The 23,265-nt window shown below is 49.8% G+C and overlaps 1 protein-coding gene across 1 annotated transcript in view; it reads left to right on the forward strand.

Moving 5' to 3' along the window:
- The window catches only part of LOC103632953 (calcium-transporting ATPase 5, plasma membrane-type), a 59,432-nt gene that overhangs the window by 22,322 nt on the left and 13,845 nt on the right, over positions 1-23,265 (forward strand). Inside the window, exons 8-23 of the mRNA XM_020541361.2 lie at positions 10,085-10,155; positions 10,245-10,328; positions 10,423-10,500; positions 10,584-10,655; positions 10,858-10,941; positions 11,043-11,125; positions 11,224-11,332; positions 11,417-11,472; positions 11,557-11,599; positions 11,695-11,778; positions 12,027-12,164; positions 12,330-12,395; positions 12,476-12,574; positions 13,048-13,158; positions 13,235-13,399; positions 16,319-16,378. Of these exons, the coding sequence (XP_020396950.1) occupies positions 10,085-10,155; positions 10,245-10,328; positions 10,423-10,500; positions 10,584-10,655; positions 10,858-10,941; positions 11,043-11,125; positions 11,224-11,332; positions 11,417-11,472; positions 11,557-11,599; positions 11,695-11,778; positions 12,027-12,164; positions 12,330-12,395; positions 12,476-12,574; positions 13,048-13,158; positions 13,235-13,399; positions 16,319-16,378 (1,403 nt within the window). The remainder of the gene's footprint in view (positions 1-10,084; positions 10,156-10,244; positions 10,329-10,422; positions 10,501-10,583; positions 10,656-10,857; positions 10,942-11,042; positions 11,126-11,223; positions 11,333-11,416; positions 11,473-11,556; positions 11,600-11,694; positions 11,779-12,026; positions 12,165-12,329; positions 12,396-12,475; positions 12,575-13,047; positions 13,159-13,234; positions 13,400-16,318; positions 16,379-23,265) is intronic.

Here is a 23,265-nt window from a genome sequence, read left to right on the forward strand (position 1 = left end):
ATGGAGGAAGAGACCCTGGGGCCAGCGCTCGAGATCGGTGGGTGGGGAGGGGCCAGCAAGGGGAAACACATCCTCGTCGAAGACGACGTGACAAGAGATGATGATGCGGTGGGAGGCGAGGTCCAGACACCGATACCCCTTGTGGTCAGAGGAGTAGCCAAGGAAGAGGCAACGGGTGGAGCGAGGAGAAAGCTTATGAGGGGCAGTAACGAAAGTGTTAGGGTAGCAGGCACAACCGAACACGCGAAGGTGGTCGTAGGTGGGGGCGGTGCCGTATAGGGCGAAGTAGGGAGTTGGTTGGCTCACCGCCTTGGAGGGAAGACGGTTGAGGAGGTGGGTGGCGGTGTGCAGGGCCTCTGCCCAATAGCTGGCAGGGAGAGACGCCTAGAAGAGAAGGCAGCGGATCATGTTGGTGGTGGTGCGAATCATGCGCTCTGCCCGACCGTTCTGGCCGAAGGTGTAGGGGCGCGAGAGACGCAAATGAATGCCACTGGTGAGGAAGAATGATCGAGAGGCGTGGTTGTCGAACTCGCGGCCGTTGTCGCATTGCAGTGCACGGACCGGGCGCTGGAACTGGGTGGATACCCAGGCGAAGAAGTGAGTGAGGGTGGTAAACATGTCGGATTTCAGCCGAAGGGGGAAAGTCCAAAGAAAATGGGAGTAGTCGTCCAGAATGACTAGGTAGTATTTGTAGCCGGAGAGGCTAAGGACAGGAGACGTCCAGAGATCACAGTGGACAAGATCAAAGGCCTGAACAGCCCTGGACGTGGAAGTGAAAAAAGGAAGACGGGAGTGATGGCCGAGCTAACAAGCATGACAGAGGCGCTCAGAGGAGCCCCGAGTATAGGATATGTCTGAGTGGCTGGAAAGCTGGGACATGACGTCAGGAGGAGGTGGTGGTAGTAGCAAGAGTATGTGATGTGGTGGTAGTAGTAAGTGCAGGAGATGAGGCTACTCTGGTGGGGGGAGTGGAGGGCAAGTGAAGAGAATAGAGGGGGCCGGAGCTGTCACAGCGAGCGAGCACGACATGTGTGGGAAGGTGGCGTATGGTGAGACCCCAGGGGTTGAACTCCATAGAGCAGTGATTGTCGCTAGTGAAGCGACGAACCGAGAGGAGGGGATGAGTCAGACCGGGAGCAACAAGGACGTCGTTAAGGCAGAATGGTCCTGGAAGAACTGATGCACCTAATGAGGTGATCGGGAGAGTGGAACCGTTGCCTACGACGATGGAGGAAGGATGTGAGGGGTGTGGTGGATGGGAGTGGAATAACGAACTAGTTGTGGGAGTAGTGTGGAAGGAGGCCCCGGAGTCGACCACCCAATCGGTGGGAGAGGGAGACAGTGGGGAGGCCGTAGGGTGCGCGGAGAGAGCCAGAGGAGGAGCTCTGAAGGGAAACAACGGGGGCTCGATTGCCAGGGAGGCAATCACTGTACGAGGGAAGACAAGGGGTCCGGGAATGTGACGGCCAGCCTTGGGGTGGATTTCAACACAATCACGAAGGACAGGGCTCATATGGCGTGATCGAAGGCCACGAAGGTGCCCTGAACAAGCTGACCATCGTGGAGGAGGACACGCACGGTGAGCCCGTCGAAAAGGGGTGAAGCCATGAGAGAGCGGAGAAGTAAATGGCGAATGGAGCAGCAGAGGGAGGCACGGCGTTCAGCGACGAGGGGACACGCGCACGGGAGAGGAGGGGCAGACACTGTGGCGTTGAGGTGCTCCACAAAGGCGTGGAGGACTGCGTGTATGCAGTCGTGCTGCGGGGAGCAAGTTGGAGAATGGAAAACCCCTGACCCTAACAGGTCTAGGGTGTTGTATTAATAGGCTTGAATGAACTGGGCCAAGCCCATTACAGAGGGGTAAGATAATAATTATATGGGGAAAACCCTTGATGGAATAATTCATGTGGTCAGCAGCAGTTGCAGTTTTGACTGCTGCAGGACAGCAGCAGTTGCAGCAGGACAACATGCAGCAGTCTTTTTGACTGCGCAGGACAGCAGTAGCAGCAGTTTTTTGACTGTGCAGCAGCAGCAACCTTTTGACTGCTGCAGGATAGCAGCAGTTGCAGCAGGACAGCATGCAGCTGCAGTCTTTTGACTGCGCAGGACAGCAGTAGCAGCACAGCAGAGGACAGCAGTAGCAGCACAGCAGTTTTGACTGCACTTTAGTATCTAAAGGACAGCACCTGTGTGCTGCAGCGTGTAGTGTAGTGTGTAGTGCAGTGTAGTGCAGCCCCTAGGGCTATAAATATGTGTCCCCAACCCCTCTAAGGGTATGACATTGTGTAGTGTTTGAGGAAATAAACAGAAAATTGCCCCAACTCATAGTGTCATCCTCTTGATGAGAGTTAGAGTCCCTCTACTTACAATTGGTATCAGAGCCAAACTATCCTGCAGCCTAAACATCTCGTGCTCATCTCCTTCCCGCGTCTCTCCCCACACTCAGTCGGCAGCAAGAGCTCCAACTGTTCCTTCCTCCCCTGCTCAGACGAGCAGCCTTTCGTCTGAGACAGCCTCTTCCACACGCAGCAACCCCTCACTAGCCCACCATGTCCCTACGCTCGGCCACTTCGAGTGCGCGGCGCCAGCAGGAGGCCGAGGTCGCCGCGGCACAAGAACGCGAGCGAGCAGCAGCAGCGGCTGCAGCGACAGCGGCGAGGGCAGCACGGTTGGCGGCGGCGGAACTGGCAGCGGCGAGAGCGGAAGTAGAAGCAGCGGAGGCGGCGGATGCTGCACGTGCGGCGGCAACAGAGCTCGAGGTTCTGCGCGGCAGTAGAGCTGGCGGCTCTGCTTCTGTCGACGACAACACCGACGAAGAGCTCAGGCTGGCGAGGGAAGCAGCGCGAGAGCAGGCGGCACAGTGGGCAGCCGCGCATCCCCATGGGGGCGCGCGTGGCGGCAGCCCGGATAGGCGCCGACGCGCCGACGACGCTCCAGGCGGGGGCGCACGCGGCGGCAGCCCAGACGGGCGTAGACGCGCCGGCGGTGCTCCCGGCGGCGGCGACCGAGTCGACGGAGATCGCGGCCTCTACAGGCGGCGCGGTTCTCCCTCCCCGGATCGGTACCATGGTCGCCGCATGGCCCAGGCCATTGTCAGGGACATCGGTCCCGGCGGTGGGTGGCCTACCCTCACCAAGACCAACTACGTCGAGTGGGCCGCGGTGATGAGGGTACGGCTCCAGGTTCGCCACATGTGGGAAGCAGTTCGTTACGACGACGTCGACTACCACGAGGATCGGCGGGCGCTGGATGCCCTCATTGCTGCAGTCCCGCCCGAGATGCAGTTTTCGCTTTCCCAGAAGCGGACTGCCAAGGAGGCCTAGGACACCATCGCTGCGACCCGCATCGGCAGCGATCGTGCCCGCAAGACCACACTGCAGGCACTTCGCAAGGAGTGGGAGAACCTGGCCTTCAAGCCAGGTGAGGATGTTGATGACTTTGCTCTCCGCCTCAACACTCTGTTGCAGAAGATGGTGCAATTCGGCGACGACACCTACGATGAAGAGAGAGCTGTTGAGAAGCTCTTCCGTTGCATCCCCGAGAAGTACAGGCAGATTGCTCGCTCGATCGAGTCTCTGCTAGACCTCTCCACGATGACGATCGAAGAGGCGATTGGTCGCCTCAAGGTGGTCGACGGCGACGAACCACAGGCTCTCTCTGGGCCTATCACTATCGGCGGGAAGCTACATCTCACTCGGGAGCAGTGGGAGGCCTGCCAGGGTGACAAGAAGAAGGAGGAGTCCTCCTCGACACGAGGCCGCAAACGCGGCAAGCCGCGCAAGGCGCGTGGAGTCGCCCAGGCCGGGGCGCGAGGACATGCTGAGGGTGGTGCACGTGGAGGTGCCCAAGGCGGCGCCGTCGGCAACAAGAAGCTGGCACGAGACGACGGCTGCCACAACTGCGGCAAGCTTGGCCACTGGGCCAGGGATTGTCGGCAGCCACGACGTGGCCAGGCCAACGTCGCACAGGCGGAGGCGGAGGAGGAGGCCCTGCTCCTGGCACATGCAAGCATCGAGCCATCTCCAGCGGCACCGACCGCAGCGGCACTCCTCCACCTTGATGAGTCGAAAGCACGCGCTTTCCTCGGTGACGGCTCCAACAAGGACATGATCGAAGGATGGTGCCTCGACACCGGCGCCACTCATCACATGACCGGTCGACGGGAGTTCTTCACCGAGCTTGACTCTAGCGTCCGAGGCTCCGTCAAGTTTGGGGACGCCTCCGGGGTAGAGATCAAGGGCGCCGGCTCAGTCGTCTTCACCGCCATGTCTGGTGAGCACAGGCTGCTCACCGGAGTCTACTACATCCCCGCGTTGAGAAACTCTATCATCAGCTTGGGACAGCTGGATGAGAACGGTTCGCGCGTGGAGGTCGAGCACGGAGTCATGAGGATCTGGGATCCCTCTCGTCGCCTTCTTGCCAAGGTACGCAGGAGTGCAAATCGGCTTTACATCCTCAATGTGAAGGTGGCACAACCTTGCTGCCTTGCTGCTCGTCGAGACGACGGGGCATGGCAGTGGCACGAGCGCTTCGGGCACCTTAACTTCGAAGCCCTGAAGCGGCTCAGCGCCAAGGAGATGGTACGAGGCCTGCCGTGCCTTGACCATGTGGAGCAATTCTGCGATGTCTGCGTGTTGACAAAGCAGAGACGGCTCCCCTTCCCCCAGCAGTCGAGCTTCCGAGCCAAGGAGAGGCTCGAGCTCGTGCATGGGGACTTGTGTGGCCCAGTGACACCAGCCACACCAGGAGGACGACGCTACTTCTTGCTGCTCGTCGACGATCTCTCCCGCTACATGTGGGTGATGATCCTTGACAGCAAGGGAGAGGCTGCGAACGCCATCAGGCGTGTGCAGGTCGCTGCGGAGGCGGAGTGCGGCCGCAAGCTGCGCGTGCTGCGCACTAGGGGTGTAAACGGTACGGATATTATCCGACCATCCGACCGTCCGAAGAGGCTAATTATTCGGTTGAATAGGTTTTTTCGGATATCCGCAGAATTTTCGGATTTCGGATTCGAATTCGGATACTACAGTTCGGATATCGGATACGGATTCAGTATGACTGATATCCGTCGGATTTCGGATATCCGGATATCTTCTCGGATAACTATCCGGATTTCATATTTCGGATATCCGGACATCTACCCAGATATCTTACCAGATTTCAGATTTCAGATATTCGGATAGTTACATGTGAAATCACCCTAAATATCCAAGTTTCAACATAATCAATACTTCACTTTATCATTTTCATATCAGGATTTGAGGTTATGTTCTTATATAATGTTTATTGTTCCTGGTAAAATATTTGCAATTTTCGGTCGATAGTGGAATATTTTATGAATTTAAATGCATTTTGATAATTTTTTGTAGAAAAAATTATAATAATACACAAATAGTCTCAAAAAATCATGAAATTTGACGGAGGAGCAACATTTATTTCAAATCACTTTCACTTGTTATGTGAGTTACATGTGATATCACCTTAACTATCCAAATTTTAACATAATCAATACCTCACTTTATCATATTCACATAGGTACTTCATATTATCTTTAATAGAATGTTTATTGGTCCTAGTAACTTATTTGCAGTTTTTGGTAGACACTAGATTATTTTATGATTTTAATTACATTTTGATGATTTTTTGTAGAAAGAAATTAATAATACACAAATAGCCTTAGAAATTCATAAAATTTGACGGTGGGTTAACATTTGTCTACATAAAATTCTAAAAAATGTTTGGGCCATAAAGTCCATAAGATGCCAGTGATTCTTTTCATTTTCTTACACTTGTTGTGTGAGTTACACGTGAAATCAGCTTAAGTATCCAAGTTTCAACATAACTTTTACTTCACTTTCTCATTTTCATGTAGGGACTTGAGATTATCTTCTTATGGAATGTTTATTAGTCTTGATAACTTATTTGCAATTTTTGGTCGATACTATAATATTTTATGGATTTAAATGCATTTTGATGATTTTCTGCAAAAAGAAATTAATAATATACAAATAGTCTCAGAAATTCACGAAATTTGGCGTATGAGTAACATATGTCCATATAGCATCCTCAAAAATGTTTGAACCATAAAAACCACAAGATGTCATCAATTATTTCATTTCATTTCCACTTATTTATGAAACCCGTAATGATTACATGTGAAACCACCATAATGATAAGTGAAACCATATATCATAATAACACATGAAACCACATATCATAGTTATCAATATTTTATGAATTTAATTGTATTTTAATGATTTTCTACATAAAGAAATTAATAATACTCAAAATAGCCTTAAAAATTCATGGATTTTTATGGAGGTGTAGCATATGTGCACATATAATCCTCAAAAATATTTGTACTAAAGGAGGGGCTAAATGATTACAACTATGATATGTGTGGAATGGTGTCTTACACGATATCCGACAAAAATATTCGTTACCGACGCTATCCGTGTCCGATTAGCTCCGTATTCGATCCACGACTATTCGTATTTGTATTCGAGAACATCCGTATTTGTATTCGTATTCGAAGCTATCCGTATTCGAATTCGAATTCGACTAAAAATATGAAAACAAATATGATTTCATTGATATCCGTCCGTATTCGATCCGATTACACCCCTACTGCGCACCGACAACGGCGGCGAATTCACGGCGGTTGAGTTCGCGTCGTACTGCGCGGATGAGGGCGTTCAGCGCCACTACTCCGCGCCGTACAGCCCGCAGCAGAACGGCGTCGTCGAGCGGCGCAACCAGACGGTTGTGGGGATGGCTCGGGCTCTCCTCAAGCAGAGAGGAATGCCAGCTGTCTTCTGGGGAGAGGCGGTGGTGACAGCGGTTTACATCCTCAACCGCTCGCCCACCAAGGCTCTCAACGGGATGACACCGTACGAGGCTTGGCATGGGCGCAAGCCGGCGGTCTCTCACCTACGGGTCTTCGGCTGCCTCGCGTTCACCAAGGAGCTTGGCCACATCAGCAAGCTCGACGATAGGAGCACCCCGAGGGTGTTCATTGGCTACGCGGAGGGCTCGAAGGCTTACCGCATCCTTGACCCAAGAACACAGCGTGTGCGCACGACGCGCGACGTAGTGTTCGATGAAGGGCGAGGTTGGGCGTGGGACAAGGCGGTGGACGACGACACGACTCCGACGTACGACTTCACCATCGAGTACGTCCACTTTGAGGGAGCTGGGGGAGTAGGCAACTCTTCTCCGAGCAGGTCTACCCCAGCCCCCAAGTCTCCACCGACTCCAGCGCCACACTCTCCAGCTCCTGCTACAACGAGCTCTTCACCACCACGCACTCCAGCCACGACTCCGGCTATAGCGAGCTCTTCGCCACCACGTACTCCAGCACCGACGGTACCCTCTCCGGGAACGTCCTCTCCGACACCATCTTGTGTCGAGCACGACCCAGTGGAGCTCGTGACCCCTCTGTCCCACGACAAGGAGCGCGTCGACGCGTGCTACGACGGCGAGCCGTTGCGGTATCGAAGGGTGGAGGGCCTTCTCCTCGAACCGTCGGTGCCAGGCCCTGCATCTCGCATTCTGGCGGGAGAGTTGCATCTTGCATGCGACGATGGTGAGCCTCGGTCTTTCGCGGAGGCCGAGAAACATGCGGCTTGGCGTGCTGCGATGCAGTCGGAGATGGACGCGGTTGAGACGAACCGCACTTGGGAGCTCGCTGATCTCCCTCATGGTCATCGCGCGATCACCCTTAAGCGGGTGTTCAAACTGAAGAGGGATGAAGCCGGCGCCATCGTCAAGCATAAGGCTCGCTTGGTGGCACGCGGTTTCTTGCAACAGGAGGGGATCGACTTCGACGATGCCTTCGCCCCTGTAGCACGGATGGAATCCGTGCGACTCCTCCTCGCGCTGGCAGCCCTAGAGGGCTGGCATGTTCATCACATGGATGTCAAGTCGGCGTTTCTTAACGGCGACTTAAAGGAGGAGGTCTACGTACACCAGCCGCCAGGTTTTACGATCCCTGGCAAGGAGGGCAAGGTGTTGCGCCTGCGCAAGGCTCTCTACGGCTTGCGACAGGCACCAAGGGCGTGGAATGCCAAGCTGGATTCCACGCTCAAGAGGATGAGCTTCATGCCAAGCCCGCACGAGGCGGCCATCTATCGGCGGGGCAATGGAGAAAATGCCCTGCTGGTGGGTGTCTACGTCGACGACTTGGTGATCACCGGCGCCAAGGATGCAGAGGTGGCAGCGTTCAAGGAAGAGATGAAGGCCACCTTCCAAATGAGTGACCTGGGGCATCTCTCCTTCTACCTGGGGATTGAGGTGCACCAGGGAGACTCCGGGATCACACTTCGCCAGACCGCCTATGCCAGGCGCATTGTTGAGCTGGCTGGGCTCACCGACTGCAACCCAGCTCTCACTCCGATGGAGGAGAGGCTGAAGCTGAGTCGCGACAGCATGACGGAGGAGGTGGATGCTACTCAGTACCGGCGTCTTGTGGGGAGCCTTCGCTACCTCGTCCACACACGGCCTGACTTGGCATACTCCGTCGGCTACGTTAGTCGGTTCTTGCAGCGACCGACGACGGAGCATGAGCAGGCTGTGAAGAGGATCATCCGCTATGTTGCGGGGACTCTCGACCATGGTCTCTACTACCCGAGGTGCCCTAGGGAGGCACACCTTGTCGGGTACAGCGACAGCGACCACGCCGGTGACATCGACACTAGCAAGAGCACAAGCGGGATCCTCTTCTTCCTCGGCAAGTGCCTCATTAGCTGGCAGTCGGTCAAGCAGCAGGTGGTGGCCATGTCCAGCTGCGAGGCCGAGTACATAGCGGCGTCCACTGCTTCGACTCAGGCGCTCTGGCTGGCTCGACTGCTCGGTGATCTCCTCGGGAGAGACACTGGAGCGGTGGAACTCAGGGTGGACAGCCAGTCCGCTCTGGCATTGGCCAAGAACCCCGTGTTCCATGAACGGAGCAAGCACATCCGGCTAAGATACCACTTCATCCGAGACTGCTTGGCAGAAGGGAGCATCAAGGCGCGCTACATCCACACCAAGGATCAGCTTGCAGACCTGCTCACCAAGCCCCTTGGGAAGATCAAGTTTGTTGAGCTTTGCTCCAGGTCCGGGATGGCCCAACTTTCCCACAAGACGACGCACAAGACTTAGGGGGAGAATGATGGAATAAGTCATGTGGTCAGCAGCAGTTGCAGTTTTGACTGCTGCAGGACAGCAGCAGTTGCAGCAGGACAACATGCAGCAGTCTTTTTGACTGCGCAGGACAGCAGTAGCAGCAGTTTTTTGACTGCGCAGCAGCAGCAACCTTTTGACTGCTGCAGGACAGCAGCAGTTGCAGCAGGACAACATGCAGCTGCAGTCTTTTGACTGCGCAGGACAGCAGTAGCAGCACAGCAGAGGACAGCAGTAGCAGCACAACAGTTTTGACTGCACTTTAGTATCTAAAGGACAGCACCTGTGTGCTGCAGCGTGTAGTGTAGTGTGTAGTGCAGTGTAGTGCAGCCCCTAGGGCTATAAATATGTGTCCCCAACCCCTCTAAGGGTATGGCATTGTGTAGTGTTTGAGGAAATAAACAGAAAATTGCCCCAACTCATAGTGTCATCCTCTTGATGAGAGTTAGAGTCCCTCTACTTACAACCCCAAACCATAAACGGGTATTCTAACAGGAAATGTAATTGGACCACTATTTTCACTCTTTTTAATACAATGGCACTCAGTTCTAATGCTTGTTCGATAAAAAATGAATGTTATGTGTCAACCATTCCACCAAACATCTTAGGCGTTAGACAAGGCCATCAACTAGTTATGTTTCCTCTTTCCTCTCTCCTGGAGAGACCTAGGTCTTCTGGACCCTCCTTTAATTCCTCATCTTTTATTTTCTCAAGAGAAACCTGTTTGTTTTTTATTGTCTTTTCTTTTCTTATATAAATAAATATTTACCACAGTAGGGGGCTTCCCCTACTGTTTTCACTCAAAAATATGCTCATATGTCAAAAGCTGCACTTAAACATGGTCATGTTGTATTTCATGGTTTTCCCTCGTATTACAGTACCCAGTCACTATGTTCTGATACCTTTTTCACAACTTTCTTAGCAACCAGTGATTATAGACAATCACTTCAGTTTCAACATCTGAATGAGGAGAAACGAAACATACAAGTTGAGGTGAGTACGTTTATGCACATTTATTTTGGGATTTAATTCTGCATATAGACCGCCATTCTATGTTAGTACCAACTTATTGTGATCTATAGGTCATCAGAGGTGGTAAGAGATTAGTAGCTTCAATATTTGACCTTGTTGTTGGTGATGTAGTTCCCCTCAAAATCGGTGACCAAGTACGAAATCATATATTCTGGTCTATCTCTACATCTTAGATCATTCTCTATTTTCCCCTCTAAATTTGATGTGGTTATGTTCATCCATCTTTAGGTTCCTGCAGATGGTATACTGATATATGGTCATTCTCTTGCAATTGATGAATCGAGTATGACAGGGGAATCCAAAATTGTAGGTGTTGATAAAAGATGGAACCCTTTTTTGTTTCCCAAAATCTGTGTTTCTAAATGTTTCAACTAATATATCATGACCAGGTTAATAAGGACCAAAGGGCCCCTTTCTTGATGTCCGGTTGCAAGGTTGCAGATGGTTATGGCTCTATGCTGGTAAGCATCAGACTTTTTCCTAGGACTAGCTGAGTATACCTTAATTGACTCTTTCAAATTATATATGTTGAGTGGAGTATGTTGCTTTAGCTACATATTCTTTCCTGTACAGTATTACGTGTAACGACTGCTACTATCACATTCATTATGACACTATATTGACCACAAACATGATCTTTCTGCACTTGCTATCAATATAAAGGTAACTGGTGTCGGTATCAATACTGAATGGGGTATGCTGATGGCCAACCTTTCAGAGGATATTGGTGAAGAAACCCCGTTACAGGTTAATCTCTTAAGTTGCCTTTTGAAAAGGGATGTGCATGTACTATGAGCCTGTATTGACTCAATGTTGATTGGTCCTTACTCCCACTTGCTTTGACATAGGTACGCTTGAATGGTGTTGCTACTCTTATTGGTATAGTGGGTTTGTCGGTTGCTGGTGCTGTCCTCGTCATCCTCTGGCTAAGGTCTGTTCAAGAGTTAGTTGCCATGGCTATGGTATATCTACAGTTATGCAAACTTAAATGCCTGTTTCTTACAGGTATTTTTTTTTAAAAAAACACAGGTATTTTACTGGACATACCAAGAATCCAGATGGGACTACCCAATTTTTGGCTGGAACAACAGGTGTAAAACAGGGATTTATGGGGGCAATTAGAATTTTGACAATTGCTGTATGTATTGCTAGATAGTTTTTTATTAATGTTATGAAGAGTATCAGCTTTTACACACCTGATTATGCCATATTTTTTCGATAGGTGACTATTGTAGTTGTTGCTGTGCCTGAAGGACTTCCTTTAGCAGTAACATTGACGTATGATTTGTTTATCTTTCATAGTTAGTTAGAATTCTTTTAGGTACATTACTCAGGGTTTATTTTTTTTATTTTTCGTTTCAGTCTTGCATATTCAATGAGAAAGATGATGCGAGACAAGGCTCTGGTAAAACCTTCAGAAAGATTTCCAAAGCAAAAGCTTCATATGACTCAGTATATGTATATATATTTGTATCATTGGCTTCATATTTTTTCTCTCAGGTGAGACGGCTCTCATCTTGTGAAACAATGGGATCAGCAACCACTATTTGCAGTGACAAGACTGGAACTCTTACCATGAATAAGGTTCGTGAAGTCAATATGTACTCACCACAAAAGTACCGTATATTATTCCCATGCTGCCTGGGAATAATGTGCTGTATGTGATGGTGTTACTTCATGTTTTTCAATTGAATTCTAAAATATGAAATCCTAACGGTCCCAAGTGCATGTATTCCTATACTGGTGTTTAACTATGAAACCCACGATGGCATAAAGTCAATGACACCTTGAATTTTAATTCTTTTGGTACCTTGTTTGTATTGATCTTCTAGATGACAGTTGTTGAAGCATATTTGGGTGGGGAAAAAATGGATACTTATGATAACGCCAGCACGATGTGCACCAGTGTGACAGCTCTATTAATTGAAGGAATTGCACAGAACACAACAGGGACTGTGTTTATGCCAGAGGTAATAACTCCATAAACTTTGTATTGTTTGCATAATCTAGTTGATATGTTACATTTATACCAATTAAGTTGTATTGATATGAATTGTCTGAGATCAATCCTATATTTTTTGTTTTCATAGCATGAAAAGTTAAATCCAAGTTAGTATGTTTCCCTATCTTTATAGGATGGAGGAGCTGCGGAAATTACTGGCTCACCAACTGAAAAAGCAATTCTTTCTTGGGGCCTAATGGTAATACTGAGCATACACTCATTTATTTTGAACGATTTCCTTCGATTTGTTTTTATTGATTTGGCACTTTACCTGTATAGATTGGTATGGACTTTAAGGATGTGAGATCAAAATCTTCGGTTCTTCATGTTGTCCCATTCAATTCAGAGAAGAAACGTGGTGGTGTGGCTCTGCAAGTGGTAAGCTTATTCTAATGTACTGAAAAACTCCGAAGGAAATAATCTGTTGTCGAACAAGAAATTATCATGTTTATTATTGATTTTTATGGTGGAACTAACAAGGACATAAAATTATGTACTTTTTTTCTGAACGAACATAAAACTACATACTGGCCCTGTGTAGATTTGAATTTTGCTACTGTTTTCACTTTTTTTACTTTTTTATGCAATGCTCGCTTACTTTTCAAGATCTCATTACGATTCTTTTGCTGAAAAAATACCATCCAAGTGTTTTTGGATAATCTGCCACATTTTCATCTGACCCCAACAACGTTGGGGTTTCTTTCCTTCTTTGTTTGGATCTTCTTTGCATATAAAATATGCCTATTAGGTCCATCCTGAATGCTTGTCATGGCGACAATATCTATGTCGCGAGAATCTTTCCTACTCCCTTTTAGATTTCGTTACCTCACTCTTTGTATGTGTATTTGCAGTCAGATACAGAGGTTCACATTCATTGGAAAGGGGCAGCGGAGCTACTATTAGCATCTTGCAGAAGCTGGCTTTCTACTGATGGTTCTATTCAGCAAATGAATTCCATCAAGGTAAATATGCGGCCAACTTCCCTTTTTATTCATTCTGATCTCTAAAGTTTTATTAATTTTAAAGCATTCTTTTCAGCATAACGAATTCAAGGAACGGATTGATGACATGGCAATGAGTTCATTGCGTTGTGTAGCTTTTGCATATTGCCCCTGGGAACCCAAAATGGTCCCAATGGAATCTCTAGATAAGTGGAAGTTGCCTGAGGATGATCTGACTCTTATTGGGATGGTCGGGATAAAGGTAGTTTATTCTGAGCCTTTGTATATTTGTATGTCTCCTTGGTACTTGAATAGTTATTTGACTTATTAGGTTGTCTCCAGCATCTATTCTATCTCATCGTCTATCTTATCCCTATTTCAAACTTCACTAACAGTATAATCTACATTAGAAATCCCCTTTTTACACGATCTGTCGCATACAACGTTACGTATGTGTTATCCCCCACCCAACGTATGTGTTATCCCCCACCCCACCCCAAAAGAAAAAGTTCAATATTTTAAGTTCAACAATCCATGCTATTTAATGTAATACGACTTCAACTAGCACTAAACATAAGGATATAACACTCAATTCCATGTTGCTAACATCAAGTTTTTCTCGTCATTATCAACTCCGTAACCATAAGCATTAGTTTGTGAGCTTCTTCTCCTTACCGCATAAGCATAAGTATTAGCTTGTCAGCTTCTTCTCCTTACCGTCTGCAGCGTTGTCGCTGTGACTAAGGAATGTTAGATTAAGTAGGAATAGTACCATATTTTTTTACCTACGTACGGTGTTAGTCCTACATACCCTATATAATCAGCCAAAAAGGTCCAATACAATATAATGATTATCCCACCAATTCTATTGTCCTAAATGCCATCACAAGGCTATATGTTTATATCCTAACCCTAGTCATTGCAGCTTCCACACCTCACACCCCGTTTAGGCATTGGATCCTATTGATTTGGCACCCTTGTCGTTGTTCTAGCATGGGTCACATCAGCAGATAGTCAACCTCCTCTCTATCGAAAGCCTTCGCCCAAACCTTTGTTATCAGATCGTGCCTCATTCCCTCGCCGCTCTAGCGGCGGCCAGGCCTTGGCCGTGAGTAGTCTATGCGCCACCGTCATGGTGGTTGGGCCAGGTCATGCCCAGACCACATACTTCGTCCTTCTCCATCGTCACCGACTCACCCCGCCACCTACCCGTGTTGTCTTTGCACCACCGTTCCCTTCTGTGTCACCAAGATTTGTCACCACGCAGGGAGGCCACCGATGGGCCACACAACGTGTGTCGCTGGAGAACTCCAGTACTGCCTATCGTTGGCGATAGGGATTATCTACATCCTCTAGCAGGCAGGATTGCTTGCTCGGATATGGCGATATATACTAAAGTATGCTTGTGCGGTGGTTTCGGTTACACCTGCCTTTTGTGCGCATGTCAGGACGAAGGTGTGCCCGTAATATCACGCTCGCATTTAATGTGAGCGTTGTTATACTCATCCCTTCGTAAGGCGACTTCCATACCGACTACCGGGGTAGGTATTATAACCTACGACATCGGCTTCCAAAACCAGAGCTTGCTGGCATCGGGTGATTGGCCGCTTATACAGTCTCTTGTAGTTTATTGTATTTTATAGTATGCCATGCATGTTCTTGTGTGGTTATGAGACCGTCGTGTGCACCATATAGCAGCTTCGAGTGCCATACAGTCTATGTTGCATGTCTACATGCTGATTTTGTCCCGTCATGTCCCCATCATGCATTTAATCCCTTGTACTCGAGACTTACCCATTAAGCTATTGCTACAGGACAGTCTTAAGGGTATTTAGATGCAGGACCCATGTTTTGGCGCCATACCACCACTAGTGGGCTAGCCACATCCTTCAGCCCCAAAACAGTCCCGGACTGTCACTCAGAGTTCTTGATTCTTTGAGGGAGTCTATAGCCCCAGGAGCTTATACCGTCAGGTGGCCTGGGATGAGAGGGGGCTCAGGGGCTTATACCATCTGATGCTCCAGGAAGCAAGGGGCCCAAGGGCTTATACCATCAAGTGCCTTAGGACACGAGGCACCTTGGGGGCGTACCGCCAGGTGCCTCGGGACGTGAAGGGGCCCTAGAGGATTATATCGTCAGGCGAGGGGCCACAAAGGCTTATATCATCAAGTACCCCCGGACGCAAGGGGTCCTGGGGGCTTATACTGTCTGCTGCCCTAGGACACAAGGGGCTCCAGGGGCCTATACTTGTATGCCATGGTATGCAGTCCTGTAGACTGAGTTAGGGGTACCCTTTGTATAAACCAACTTGTGTCGGGGCTCTTGACCAGTCGTGGTCAAGGAGCCCCCTGCCATGGGGCTCTGAGAACTGTGCCCCTTCATTGTAGGCTCAAAAGTCAGTCTCTTGCGTTGGGATCTTCACCAGTTGTTGTCATTCGCATCTTGTCAATAACTGGGGATATGCCCTTTCTCAGGCTCTAACAGCTTGATGCCACTTCAATCCATGCTGCTTTTATTCTATGACTAACATCTTCATCAATATCTTGTTTCTCTGTAACATTGATCCTAAATATCGAAAGGTATCCTTCCTGGGCATTACTTTCCTTTTCAAACTAACATCTTCTTCGTGTGTAGAAGTGCTAAAGTTACATGTCATATATTCGGGTTTAGTTCTACTAAGTCTAAAACTTTTAGACTCTAGAGTCTCCTGCCACAACTCTAGTTTCCAATTTATTCCTGCATGACTTTCATTAACTGGCAATACATCGTCTGCAAAAAACACATCAAGGGATTTCTCCTTATATGTCCCTTATGACCTTTTCCATTATTGTGACAAAAAGGTAAGGGCTCAAAACTGATCCTTAATGTAGTTCTATTTCAACCAGGAAGTCATCTGTGTCTCCATTATGTGTTTGAACACTAGTCACAACATTATTGTACATGTCCTTAATGAGTCCAACGTGCTTCACTAGAACTTTATGTTTGTCTAAAGTTCACCACATAACATTCCTTGTTATTTTGTCTTAGACCCACTCTATATTTAGATTATTCTGCAAAGTAAATCTCCTTTTGTTATATTTGCTAGTTTAGGCACATATTTTGTTCATATTTGTTCATAACTTGTAACTTCCAGTGATTGAATTCAGTTTTCACCCCTCTATAAGAGTTTTTTCTACTGTAGGATCCTTGTCGCCCAGGAGTGAGGAATGCTGTGCAATTATGCAGTACTGCTGGTGTAAAGGTTTGTTGTCATTCGTACTCAATTATGTTCCCCTATACTTTTTTATCTAACATGCATTCAGTCACCTTGCATAGTTCAGTTGTTTGTTCTAGACTGAGCTTATATTGGTTAACCTAGATCATGAGTCATGACCATCTCTTTAGCCTTTTTATGAAGACATCTGTGATAGGATCTACATGGCTAAGGGGAGGGGTGAATAATCTAAAAAAAATTTCTAACAAACAAAAGCTTACCAGAAGAACTAAGATAAAAATTTATATGCAGAAGCGTAACAAGTAATAGAGAATTCTACACCATATACTTATGAGAAATAATATGTGATAACAAAGGTAGCTTGAAGTGCAAGCCACATGGGGCGAGAGGATTGTTATAAATGAATACGACACAAAGGGGATCAATCACAGAGAAGACATGGATTTAACGTGGAAAACCCCTCTAAAGCGAAGGGGGAAAAACCACGGGCGCCGGCCAGCAACTTCTCACTATTTTCGGATGGTTACAGATCGCAGGAGATTTACAATTGAGATAATTATCTCGCTCGCCAACTTGGTCGCCTCCTTCAGAATTTGGATCACAAACTCAACAAGGATGGCACAATAATTATTCCCAAGGTTCAGTTGCTTGTCGACAATATATGTCCTTGTTATGGTGAGTCTAACCTTAGATGATTAACGTGCTTATTGGCGTAATAAGCCAAGGCACCATGAGAATCACTCTATGAGAGTACTCCAACAAGCCCTTGGCACGGCTGGGCCTTGGGCCCTCTATGTTGTTTGTACTTTCTCCTTCCTTAATGAATGAGAGTACTCCAACAAGCCACTATTCCATTAGAGTTGGTTCTTGCGAATCTCCAACGGGGATGACCACAAGAGTCCCTTATAATTCGATGATCGGAGCCAGCAACAATCACCAAAGCCGCTCAATGATCCTACGCTGCCTCAAAGTCGTCTAGGTGGCAATAACCACCAAGAGTAACAAGAACTCGTAGCTCAAAATGATCACTAGTGCCACTAGACGTAAGCTCTCAATGCAAATCACTAGGATCACTCTCTAATCTCACTACGGGTGTATTACTATCACTAGATATGAGTGTAAGATGTTTTCTTGGGCTTACTAGGGTGTATATTTAATTGAGAAGCTAGAATACCCTCTCCAAGCATGCACAACCACTACTTATAAGGTCCCAAGACTCAACTAGTCGTTGGAACCAACTCCCACCACTCTGCGAGGCATCAGACCATCCGATGCCCTTGATAGTCGCCTAGAGGGGGGGTGAATAGGGCGAAACTGAATTTTACAAATATAAACACAACTTCAAGCCGGGTTAGCGTTAGAAATAAAAAACGAGTCCGCGAGAGAGGGTGCAAAACAAATCGCAAGCAAATGAAGAGTGTGACACGCGGATTTGTTTTACCGAGGTTCGGTTCTCGCAAACCTACTCCCCGTTGAGGAGGCCACAAAGGCCGGGTCTCTTTCAACCCTTCCCTCTCTCAAACGGTCCCTCGGATCGAGTGAGCTTCTCTTCTCAAATCAAACCGGGAACAAAACTTCCCCGCAAGGGCCACCACACAATTGATGCATCTTGCCTTGATTACAATGGAGTTTTGATCGCAAGAACAAGTGAGAAAGAAAAGAAGCAATCCAAGCGCAAGAGCTCAAAAGAACACGGCAAATCTCTCTCGCTAATCACTAAAGCCTTGTGTGGAATTGGAGAGGATTTGATCTCTTTGGTGTGTCTAGAATTGAATGCCTAGCTCTTGTAAGTGGTTGAGAAGTGGAAAACTTGGATGCAATGAATGGTGGGGTGGTTGGGGTATTTATAGCCCCAACCACCAAACTAGCCGTTTGGTGAGGCTGTCTGTTCGATGGCGCACCGGACAGTCCGGTGCACACCGGACATGTCCGGTGCCCCAGCCACGTCACCAATGCCGTTGGATTCTGATCGTTGAAGTTCTGACTTCTAGGCCCGCCTGGATGTCCGGTGGCGCACCGGACATGTACTGTTGAGTGTCCGGTGCGCCAGTATGGGCACGCCTGACTTCTGCGCGCGCAGCGCGCGCATTTAATGCGTCGCAGGTAGCCGTTGGCGCCGAAATAGTCGTTGCCCCGCTGTTACACCGGACAGTCCGGTGTACACCGGACAGTCCGATGAATTATAGCGGAGCAGCCGCTACGTTTTTCCGAGGCTGGCGAGTTCCGGAGGCCGCTCTTCCTTGGAGCACCGGACACTGTCCGGTGTACACCGGACAGTCCGGTGAATTATAGCGGAGTTGCCTCTGGAATTTCCCGAAGGTGGCGAGTTCGAGTTGGAGTCCTCTGGTGCACCGGACATTGTCCGGTGGTGCACCGGACACTGTCCGGTGTACACCGGACAGTCCGGTGCCCCCAGACCAGAGGTGCCTTCGGTTGCCCCTTTGCTCCTTTGTTGAATCCAATACTTGATCTTTTTATTTGCTAGGTGTGAACCTTTGGTACCTGTATAACTTATACACTAGAGCAAACTAGTTAGTCCAATTATTTGTGTTGGGCAATTCAACCACCAAAATTATTTAGGAACTAAGTGTAAGCCTAATTCCCTTTCAGCCCTAGCGTCAGACCAAAGCGCACGGGTCTGACGCTCTCGATGCAACCACATGTACTAGTCATTTAAATGTTACCATTGTTGCCTAACGACTATCTGACCTTATAGTCCAATGCCTCAGCGTCCGACAATCGTTAGACCAAAACTTTTGGTTCCGACGACTTGCGTAGAACAAACCCAAAAGCAGCCAACCCTCGTTGTACTGGTCAGATGTGTAAGCAACGGGACTCTTACTCTCATCGAGAGGATGACACTACGAGTTGGGTCAATTTTCTGATTATTTTCTCAAACACTACACAATGACATACCCATCTAAGAGTTTGGGTACATATTTATAGCTCAAGGGGCTGCCGAAGTGCTGAGCATATGCTCCTAAGATGATGTCCTACACTACAGCTACACTAGATGTTGTCCTACACCTTTACAAAAGTAGATGCTAACTGTTGTCCACACTCCACTCTGCAGCAAAGACCAAAGGACTGTTGTCCTCCACATTTAAAGCAGGTGCTAACTGCTGTTGTCCATACTGCAGCAAATACTAAGGACTGTTGTACTCCTACACCTCTAAAGTAGATGCTAACTGCTATTGTCTATACTGCAGCAAAGACCAAGGACTGTTGTCCTGTAGCCAAGACCAAATGACTGTTGTCGTCCTTCCCACAAACCACAAGACTTATTTCCAACAATTCTCCTCCTAAGTCTTGTGCGTCGTCTTGTTGGATAGCTGGGCCATCCTGGACCTAGAGCAAAGCTCAAGGAACTTGATCCTCCCAAGGGGCTTGGTGAGCAGGTACGCAAGCTGATCCTTGGTGTTGATGTAGCGCACCTTGATGCTCCCTTCTGCCAAACAGGCACGGATGAAGTGGTACCTCACCCGGATGTGTTTGCTCCGTTCATGGAACACGGGGTTCTTGGCCAACGCCAGAATGGACTGGTTGTCCACCCTGAGTTCCATCCCTCCAGCGTCTCTCCCGAGGAGATTACTAAGCAGTCAAGCAAGCCACAGCGCCTGAGTTGAAGCGGTGGAGACCGCTATGTACATAGCCTCGCAGCTGGACATGACCACCACCTATTGCTTGACCGATTACCAGCTGATGGGGCAGTTGCCGAGGAAGAAGAGGATCCCGCTTGTGCTCTTGTTGGTGTCGATGTCGTCGACGTGATCGCTGTTGCTGTACCCGACAAGGTATGCCTCCCAGGGAACCTCAGGTAGTAGAGACTATGGTCTAGAGTTCCCGCAACGTAGCAGGCGATCCTCTTCACAGTCTGCTCGTGCTCCGTCGTCGGTTGCTGCAGGAACCGACTAACGTAGCTAACAGAGTATGTCAGGTCTAGTCATGTGTGGACGAGGTAGCGAAGGCTCCCCACAAGACACCAGTACAGAGTAGCGTCCACCTCCTCCATCGTGTGTCGTGACTCAGCTTCAGCCTCTCCTCCATCGGAGTGAGAGCTGGGTTGCAATCAATGAGCCCAGCCAGCTCAACAATGCGCTTGGCGTAGGCCGTCTGGCGAAGTGTAATCCCAGAGTCACTCTGGTGCATCTCAATCCACAGGTAGAAGGAGAGATGCCTCAGGTCACTCATCTGGAAGGTGGCCTTTATCTCTTCCTTGAACGTCGCCACCTCTGCATCCTTGGCGTCGGTGATCACCAAGTCGTCGATGTAGACACCCACCAGCAGGGCATTTTCTCCATTGCCCCGCCGATAGATGGCCGCTTCGCTCGGGCTTGGCATGAAGCCTATCGTCTTTAGCGTGGAATCCAGCTTGGCATTCCACGCCCTCGGTGCCTGTCGCAAGCTGTACAGGGCCTTGCGCAGGCGCACCTTGCCCTCTTTGCTAGGGATCGCAAAACCTGGCGGCTGGTGTACGTAGACCTCCTCCTTTAAGTCACCTTTAAGAAACGCCGACTTGACGTCCATGTGATGAATGTGCCAGCCCTCCTGGGTTGCCAGCGCAAGGAGGAGTCGCACGGATTTCATTTGTGCCACGAGGGCGAAAGCATCGTCGAAGTTGATCCCCTCCTGCTGCAAGAAACCGCGGGCCACCAAGCGTGCCTTGTGCTTGACGATGGCGCCAGCTTCATCCCTCTTCAGTTTGAACTCCTACTTAAGGGTGATAGCGCGATGACCATGAGGGAGATCAGCGAGCTCTCAGTTGTGGTTCGTCTCAACCGCGTCCATCTCTGACTGCATCGTGACACACCAAGCCGTGTGTTTCTCGGCTTCCGCGAAGGACCGAGGCTCACCGTCGTCGCACGCAAGATGCAACTCTCCTGCCAGAATGCGAGACGCCGGGCCCGGCACCGACGGGTCGATGAAAAGGTCCTCCACCTTATGATACCGCAATGGCTCGTTGTCATAGCACGCGTCGACGCGCTTCTCATCGTGGGAAAGCGGGGTAACGAGACTCCACTGGGTCGTGCTCGACATGAGCTAGCATCGGAGAGGATGTTCCCGGAGGGGTTACCGTCGGTGCTGGAGTACGTGGTGGTGAAGAGCTCGCTGTAGCTGGAGTCGTGGCTGGAGTGTGGGGTGGCGAAGAGCTCGTTGTAGCCAGAGCTGGAGAGCATGGCGCTGGAGTCGGTGGAGACTTGGGGGCTGGGTAGACCTACTCGGAGAAGAGTTGGCTACTCCCCCAGCTCCCTCAAAGTGGACGTACTCGATGGTGAAGTCGTCGTACGTCGGAGTCGTGCCGTCGTCCACCGCCTTGTCCCATGCCCACCATCGCCCTTTATCAAACACTACATCGCGCGCCGTGCGCACACGCTGTGTTCCTAGGTCAAGAATGCGGTAGGCCTTCGAGCCTTCCTCGTAGCCAATGAACACCCCTGGGTGCTCCTGTCGTCGAGCTTGCCGATGTGGCCAAGCTCCTTGGTGAACGCGAGGCAACCGAAAACCCATAGGTGAGAAACCGTCGGCTTGCGCCCATGCCAAGCCTCATACGGTGTCATCCCGTTGAGTGCCTTGGTGGGCGAGCGGTTGAGAATGTAGATCACTGTCACCATCTCCTCTCCCTAGAAGACAGCCGGCATTCTCCTCTGATTGAGGAGAGCCCGAGCCATCCCCACAACCGTCTGGTTGCGCCGCTCGACGACGCCGTTCTGGTGCGGGTTGTACGACACGGAGTAGTGGCGCTGAACGCCCTCATCCGCGCAGTACGACGCGAACTCAACCGTTGTGAATTCGCCGCCGTTGTCGGTGCGCAGCACACGTAGCTTACGGTCGTACTCCGCCTCCGCAGCGACCTGCACACGCCTGATGGCGTTCGCAACCTCTCCCTTGCTGCCAAGGACCATCACCCACATGTAGTGGGAGAGATCGTCGACGAGCAGCAAGAAGTAATGTCGTCCTCCTAGTGTGGCTGGTGTCACCGGGCCACACAAGTCCCCATGCACGAGCTCGAGCCTCTCCTTGGCTCGAAAGCTCGACTGCTGGGGAAAGGGGAGTCATCTCTGCTTTGTCAACACGCAGACATCGCAGAACTGCTCCACATGGTCAAGGCACGACTGACCTCGTACCATCTCCTTGGCGCTAAGCTGCTTCAGGGCCTCGAAGTTAAGGTGCTCGAAGCGCTCGTGCCACTGTCATGCCCCGTCGTCCCGACGAGCGGCAAGGCAACAAGGTTGTGCCACCTTCATGTTGAGGATGTAAAGCCGATTTGGACTCCTGCGTACCTTGGCAAGAAGGCAACGAGAGGGGTCCCAGATCCTCATGACTCTATACTCAGCCTCCACGCATGAACCGTTCTCATCCAGCTATCCCAAGCTGGTGATAGAGTTCCTCAACGCGGGGATGTAGTAAACTCCGGTGAGCTGCCTGTGCTCACCAGACGTGGCGGTGAAGACGACTGAGCTAGCGCCCTTGATCTCTACCCCGGACGTGTCCCCGAACGTAACGGAGCCTCGGACGCTAGAGTCAAACTCGGTGAAGAACTCCCGTCGGCCGGTTATGTGATGAGTGGCGCCAGTGTCGAGGCACCATCCTTCGATCATGTCTTTGCTGGAGCCGTCACCGAGGAAAGCGCGTGGTTTCAACTCATCAAGGTGGAGGAGTGCTGATGCGGCCGGTGCCGATGGAGATAGCTCGATGCTTGCGTGTGCTAGGAGCAGAGCTTCCTCCTCCGCCTCCGCCTGTGCGACGTTGGTCTAGCCGCGTCGTGACTGTTGACATTCCTTGGCTCAGTGGCCAAGCTTGCCACAGTTGTGATAGCCGTCATCTCATGCCGCCTTCTTGTTGCCCACAGCGTCGCCTTGGGCGCCTCCGTGGACACCACCCTCACCTTGTCCTCGTGCCCTGGCCTGGGCGCA

The sequence above is a fragment of the Zea mays genome, chromosome 7 (genome assembly GCF_902167145.1).
Source record: "Zea mays cultivar B73 chromosome 7, Zm-B73-REFERENCE-NAM-5.0, whole genome shotgun sequence".
NCBI lineage: Eukaryota > Viridiplantae > Streptophyta > Magnoliopsida > Poales > Poaceae > Zea > Zea mays.